This window comes from Montipora foliosa, chromosome 2 (assembly GCF_036669935.1).
Source record: "Montipora foliosa isolate CH-2021 chromosome 2, ASM3666993v2, whole genome shotgun sequence".
Lineage (NCBI taxonomy): Eukaryota > Metazoa > Cnidaria > Anthozoa > Scleractinia > Acroporidae > Montipora > Montipora foliosa.
Genome location: NC_090870.1, coordinates 43737164 through 43744663, shown reverse-complemented (window position 1 = coordinate 43744663; position 7500 = coordinate 43737164). Strand labels below are relative to the sequence as shown.

At 41.0% G+C, this 7500-nt stretch overlaps 1 protein-coding gene across 1 annotated transcript in view; it reads right to left on the bottom strand.

The window, feature by feature from the left end:
• Window positions 1–7500, bottom strand: part of LOC137993206 (centriolin-like) — a 68557-nt gene that overhangs the window by 13971 nt on the left and 47086 nt on the right. Inside the window, exons 41-47 of the mRNA XM_068838913.1 lie at window positions 7374–7447; window positions 6107–6242; window positions 5338–5456; window positions 2474–2557; window positions 1865–2005; window positions 1138–1221; window positions 395–523 (exon numbers count right to left, since the gene is read on the bottom strand). Of these exons, the coding sequence (XP_068695014.1) occupies window positions 395–523; window positions 1138–1221; window positions 1865–2005; window positions 2474–2557; window positions 5338–5456; window positions 6107–6242; window positions 7374–7447 (767 nt within the window). The remainder of the gene's footprint in view (window positions 1–394; window positions 524–1137; window positions 1222–1864; window positions 2006–2473; window positions 2558–5337; window positions 5457–6106; window positions 6243–7373; window positions 7448–7500) is intronic.

Below are 7500 nucleotides of genomic sequence, written 5' to 3'. Positions count from 1 at the left end.
AATGAAAATGTCAAAATCCCCACCCCATACCCGATCCCCCCTCTTTCGGGCTTAACTTTGATATGTGCATTGTCTAGATAAATGCGAGGATCACGTCTCCCTCACATCGCAACCAAGAGAGTATTGTCACAACTTATGTTACTCTATTCGCTTTTAAGAAAACGTGCCACTCGTCCTCCTTGAACCCACACACTATGATAGCGTGATTAACCCCAGCTTGTTTTGACGACACATGAATTCCCCTTGGCCTGAGAACTTCACGTATTGCTGTTTGAGTTTTGGTGCTGGTAAGTGTTTGCGCGAGGGGGACACTTTGTGACGACTACACAACTAAGGCATATTATGCTGCAGCACTGGAAGGACGATTGTATCCATCTTTCATAACCACACTTACTGCTCTAATGGATTGTTGTATTGCAATCAACTGAATTTCTATCTCGTCCTCTTTTTCACGGAGCTGGTCAATTTCTTCAGACGTCTGTTCCTTGGAATTTACGACATGTCTCAAACTCCGGGCAAATTCCTAAAATCATCAAACAAGAACCTTCCATAAGAATCGCAATTATTTTGTGGTTACCATTTCAAGAAAAACGATCTCCAATGCTCTTAGTATTTCACGAAAAAAGCACACAGCTTATGACGTATCCACGCAGTGACATTATAAAAAAACTCAACCTTACTCTTCCTTCCCAGAAAATGCTTTGGTAATTTCCGATTTTAACTTTTCGTATATAGAGCTATAGAGCATGTGGGAAGTTGAAGAACACTAACAAAAGGCAAGTCGGTTGTTCTCAGCTCGCTTTCTCCAAACCTTCTGCGTACTTCAGATTTGCACGCCAAAAAACAAAGCGGCTAAGCTAAGGGAAAGACAGCGGGAAATTGACAGGGGGACGAACACAAATAAGTTCATCAATTTCTAAACTTTAAGTACCTCTTGTGACGTTTATGATCACTCATCTTTAAAAGAGCTTTTTTAACAGATCAAATACAATTATATATCGCTTCATGGTCATATATTTTCTCTTAAAACCTACACGTTGTGTGTCCGGCGCCAAATTTGCCTGAAATGCATGCTTACCACCACAAGAGCACAAAAAACAAAGCAGAGAAAGAAGACCACATCGAAAAAAAACTGACCACTCTCATTTGAGAAGATAATCCCTCAATGTGTTCCTTGAGTTCTTTGACATCTTTTGCAAGAGTGTCCTTCATATGATCAAGCTGGAAAGCAAATCAATGCCCTTTATCATAAACATTGAATATCTTCATCAACCAGTTTTGATTTGAAGCCATTGCACAATTTTTTTTTAGGAAGCACCGGAAGGACCCTGTTTCAGTTATTTGTAACTCGGTGATTAAGAGAAACTCAAAAGAGGTTTTTGTGATGGTAATTAGTTCTATTTTACATATGAATGAAAACTAATTTTCATAAGAAAAACCTCGCACTTAGACTCGCTTTGAAGAGGAGGCAGACATGAACTCGGAAATCGCCTATTGTACAACCACTGAAATCTAACCAATAACACCGGAGCATCCATTCCTGTTTTATAGTTGACCCTTAACAAATCACTGACATCATCGCCTGACTAAGACCAGGAGTATGCATTCGAAATGTCGTTATGTACAAAACAACTGATCAGGTTGTGAGACAAACGAGGATACCTAACCATTACTGTAGTGCTGCTTATTCTGAAAGGTGCGTCCATTAACATGTTTCCATGGAAGAGAAAAAATGCAAAATAATCGCAGAGTTTCGTTTCTTGAGACACTTTCATCTGAAGATACAGCCGGAAAGAATTCAGTACAACACCCGGAATATTCCTGACATATTTTTGCAGGCCTTTCTTTTTGATGGATTGGTTACCTGTTGTTTCGTTAGCAAATTATTCCGTTTTAAAGTGTTTAGTTCTTCAGACAGTTTTCTTGCTTTTAAACGATGTTCTTCTACTTTGTGAAGTACCGATTCCTTTTCCATGGAAAATCTCTGTCTTTCGGCGGAATTTTCCTAACGAGAAAAACAAGAAACTGTTACTAAAAGAGATCAATAATTTATAAAAACAACCACAACACAACATCAATGAGATCAATAACAATTTGCCAGAACTCAGTGATCATCAGCACAAAGGCTCAGGCGACATGTACCTTCTACAATCGAGGCAAAACTCTTTGGGACAGTCATGCAAACCGACTCGTAACTATCGATGATTTCGGAATTACTTCCAAAAGCGGCACCAAATTTTAGAACTCCGTAGCAGTTCCCCCTTCCTCCACCCAATACAATGTTGATAGTCTGAAAATACTTCGTATGCATGTTTCGGCAACATTGTGGGTGGGGTGGGAGGAGGGCATGGCACCTGTAGTTATCTCGCGCGACTGTTTGCTTCGCTTGTGCCCCAAGAATCGCAAGTGGAAATGAGTCCCACGAATCTTGCCCACGATTGTAGTTTATTATCGGGAAATCCCTAACGCTCACCTTTCGGAGACGTTCAATGTGTCTTTTAAAAACCTCTGTTTCGGACGCCATTTGCAAAAAGTAGTCATGTGCTTTATTTCTTTCCTAAAAAAAAATAAACGATTGAAAGGAAGAAATGATCTTAGACTAAAATGAGCTACACGTAATGACATAGGTAAGCGATTTTATGCACATGCGCCTTTTAGACAAAAAGCGCGATAACCCATGACGACCACGTAATGAGGGTACCGTTCTGTATGGCAAGCCGTCACTGCCAAAAGCCCTTCAACTTTCTGGAAACCAGGTTGAAATCCATGTTGACACGATCGAGTTATAGAAATTGTAGGTTGAGTTACGTCTGGGGATGGTCGAGTTTCGTGGAAAAAGCTCCAGTTCTAGCTACTGATTGTTGAGTTTCTGCGATCTTGTGTCGAGTTCTCGCTATTTAGTGTCGAGTTTCTGCAATATAGTGTCGAGTTCCCGCGATCCAGTCTTGAGTTTCTGCGATCGACTGTCAAACTCTCGCTAGCGAGTTTTCATATTCTCGCTAGCGAGTTTTCAAATTCTGGCTAGCGAGTTTTTTAAATTCTCGCTAGCGAGTTTTCTAATTCTGGCTAGCGAGTTTTCTAATTCTGGCTAGCCAGAACTCAACTTAATTCTCGCTAGCGAGTTCTCGCTAGCGATCGAGTTTTTCAACTCATTCCCAGGACCTGCTCTGACAGCGTTACCCATAGGTCTATGCCTCTATGTATGCGTTCCGGTTCTTCGTTCTCCAACATGGCGACAATTGTGGAGGAACTTCGGAACTTCTTCATAGGCTTTAACGAAATTTTAAAACAGTTAGAGTCTTGTGACGTCAATCTTGCGACTGAATACTCAGAAAGAAAACTAGAGAATTATGTCACTATTCTTTTCGGGATGATCTGCCAAATTGAAAGCGGTGAAAGATCAGAGCATCGAAGCAACTTACTGACGCTTCTGACAGCGCTTTATGAACTGTCGTATGGGAAACTGGAGATATTATCGAGTCAAATACAAGAGCAGTCATGTCTTCAGCGGAAGTCTTCTTACTATCCTCAACTTGAAAAGACTGGAGGTCGGCCCAAGTTCTCACTAACTAAAGAGCAGCTTGTGAATCTTCGCGAGACTGGTTTAACGTGGGCGAAAATTGCCTTGTGTCTGAATGTTAGCGAAAGAACTTTATACAGACGAGTTCAGGAATTTGAAATTGATGGCAAATTGTCAGATCTATCAGACAATGATCTAGACGAACAGTGCTTGGGGTACCTGTGACTGTACCCATCGATACATCCATGAATTACAAATCTCTATGCTATTAATTTATGATTACTATCAATGTGCCACAAGCAATTTGGTGCACGAACATTATAAACTGGCCTTCGAATTGCACTACTCCTTCGAGTTGCTCTGCCCACAGGATCTATGGAATTAAGCCTTTCCCGTATCCTCCAACGCTGGATTCGCACGCCGCTGCCCTTCAAACTCCCGCGTATGTAGCTTTCACCCGCTCGAGGGGTTAATGCCATGATGGACTTGAGCACTGTTCGTCTAGATCATTGTCTGATAAATCTGAAAATTTGCCATCAATTTCAAATTCCTGAACTCGTCTGTATAAAGTTCTTTCGCTAACATTCAGACACAAGGCAATTTTCGCCCACGTTAAACCAGTCTCGCGAAGATTCACAAGCTGCTCTTTAGTTAGTGAGAACTTGGGCCGACCTCCAGTCTTTTCAAGTTGAGGATAGTAAGAAGACTTCCGCTGAAGACATGACTGCTCTTGTATTTGACTCGATAATATCTCCAGTTTCCCATACGACAGTTCATAAAGCGCTGTCAGAAGCGTCAGTAAGTTGCTTCGATGCTCTGATCTTTCACCGCTTTCAATTTGGCAGATCATCCCGAAAAGAATAGTGACATAATTCTCTAGTTTTCTTTCTGAGTATTCAGTCGCAAGATTGACGTCACAAGACTCTAACTGTTTTAAAATTTCGTTAAAGCCTATGAAGAAGTTCCGAAGTTCCTCCACAATTGTCGCCATGTTGGAGAACGAAGAACCGGAACGCATACATAGAGGCATAGACCTATGGGTAACGCTGTCAGAGCAGGTCCTGGGAATGAGTTGAAAAACTCGATCGCTAGCGAGAACTCGCTAGCGAGAATTAAGTTGAGTTCTGGCTAGCCAGAATCAGAAAACTCGCTAGCGAGAATTAAAAAACTCGCTAGCGAGAATTCTAAAACTGGCTAGCCAGAAATAGAAAACTCGCTAGCCAGAATTAGAAAACTCGCTAGCGAGAATTTAAAAAACTCGCTAGCCAGAATTTGAAAACTCGCTAGCGAGAATATGAAAACTCGCTAGCGAGAGTTTGACAGTCGATCGCAGAAACTCAAGACTGGATCGCGGGAACTCGACTCTATATCGCAGAAACTCGACACTAAATAGCGAGAACTCGTCACAAGATCGCAGAAACTCAACAATCAGTAGCTAGAACTGGAGCTTTTTCCACGAAACTCGACCATCCCCAGACGTAACTCAACCTACAATTTCTATAACTCGATCGTGTCAACATGGATTTCAACCTGGTTTCCAGAAAGTTGAAGGGCTTTTGGCAGTAACGGCTTGCCATAGTTCTGTGTGTGTCCAGAGATTGTCGATGATGAGTGAATCGCAAGTGTTGTCATGGTCGCCATGTTGGACGACTCAAACAATAGATTTCTCAATAGCTTTTCTTGTTTGTCATCCAGCAATTGTACCTTTCGCCATCGTTATTTGTATCTTTACAGGTTGATTGTAAAACACTTAATGACATCTTCTGGACATCGTAACTCGGTCACTTCACAGAGAGCAAACTTCTGGCGATACTTACAGCTTCAATTAACTCTTTTAGTTCTTTTACTTCGGCTCTTGCGTCGATCAGGGCATTTTGTTTTTCCTCGTTGTCCGCCATTAGATGTTTGACTGTTTCCTGAAGCTTGTCTACAATACCTTCGGAAGGAAAGGCTATGAATGAGCGCTTGTCCTCGTTCAGGTAGCAAACGAGAAAATAGTAGTACAGGGCAAAAGAGGGATGGGGTATAAGACAACGGCGTTTACCTGCTTCATGAAACCATGCACGTTTGCCTTTATGACAGTTTTCTTCCTAAGAAATTTATTTGATTTTCACAGTATTTTTTGTTGTCGTTGTTCGTTTTTAATTCATGTTCACGGTGATGTTTTGTTTTCACACAGAAATTGCGTTTGAGTCTCAAGGTTTGTTTGTCATTATTGTAAACAACAAACTGAAATTAAATGATGAAATGAAGCAGCTTATTAAAACCTATCCTCCGCCTCGTTTGTTTCAGATGATCCCTTATGTTACAAGGGGACATGAAAGATGACCGATTTCAGCTAATTTCTGGCCTGTTAGCTGGCAATATCTTGAGTTTACTATTGTTGAACTTCTCTCTACTTTTTCACTTCAGTGAAATTCTAGTTTAATGTCCTGTCGAATAGATTATCTTGAATTGTAGGTTGTTTCATGAGACTGTTTCCAATGAATAATTGCACTTAGTTTTGTTGTTTGATTTTTTTTTAATTTGAGGGCCACAAGTTTATCAATTCCATTACTGCCAAGGGAAAAAAGTAAATCGCATTACCAACATCGTTCGCTTTTTGTCTTGGCGTTGAAGACTCCTGAGGTAAACTGTCTTTATCAGATTTCTCCACTTTGTCGTGTTCCCTTTTCATCTCTGCTACCATTTCATCGTGTCTTGCTTGGATTCCTGTGATTTTCTTTCCAGAAAAGATTGAATAGCATTATTGATACGCTCAGCAATGGTTTGAGAAAAAACAACGAAAGAATCTTTACACTATTTGCAAAGACTGAGGCGATGTCGTAGTCTGGGTGCCCTTCTCAAGGGCACAATGTATGTCAAACTGCATGCACATTGCAGGTTGCTGTGTTGTGTGACCTCTTAAATAAACAAACACAACAATGACTACAAGAAAAGAATCTCCTGTCAAAGTTTCGGATCCCATTTGACTGTAACAAGGCTAACGCTCATCCTAGAACGTTATCCAAATCTTGGATAATCTCTTCCTTTTGTCTTGGAGTTCACCCCGTTTTGTATTTTCTCAGTGTTGGACAAATTCACCAATCACCCCTTCCCCTTCCTGTGCGTAATAGCCAAGATTGAGTCAGCCATACATTAACGAAAGGCTTTTCTTCCTTATACATACTGGCTGCCTGACTCTGCTAGCCCTTATGCAGTGCTCGCAATTAAAAAAACTTCCAGGTTGTCCCTGTTTCAAAAGCCGGGCAACTAAACCCGTAAATTTCAATTGGTTGCCCTGATAAATGCTTGGTTGCTCATTGCCTTTGGGAAACCCCTACGATTAAATGCGCGCCGTTTTGAGATGCAATCGCATGGCGTTGGGAGCTTGAGTGTCCCAAAGTTCTAAGTGTGCGCCTGTGTTTTTTTTTTTGGAAGTCTGGGTTTACGTTTTGGCATTTTCAAAATCTCCCTCGCCAAGTACATGTCAATTTTCCTATCTGACAATTTTTTGCAAAAGCCACAGGTATTCAAAACACGGGAAAATGCTCAACTGCGGCAAGTCAATTATTGTTAACTTCACACCAAAACCGTCGAGTGCGTCGGGTGCTACTGTGTAATACATTTTCTATTTTTGGCTGGGTTGTCCGTTGTTTTTTCTTTGGGCAACCAACCTCTTCGTTTTACTAAAAACTAGTCTCCCGGTAAACTTTCTGGTCGTCTGGGACGACCGGACGGCCGTTAATTTCGTGTACTGTTATGGTTATTCCAGGCAGCCAGAACTCTAATTTACTCAAATAATACCAATGGTAGTTAATACTGAGGCAAGAATAGAGTACAAGTAAAATTTCCTTCTTCTTCTTCTTCATACCTCTTTTTCTCTTTCGAGTTCTTTAGAAGCATTTTCAGTTTCCACCTTCAGTCTGTTCAGTTCTTCTTTCTTGTCTGCGAGAGAATTCAATTTTAATGCAACGTTTTTAGTTAGTGACGAAATAGCC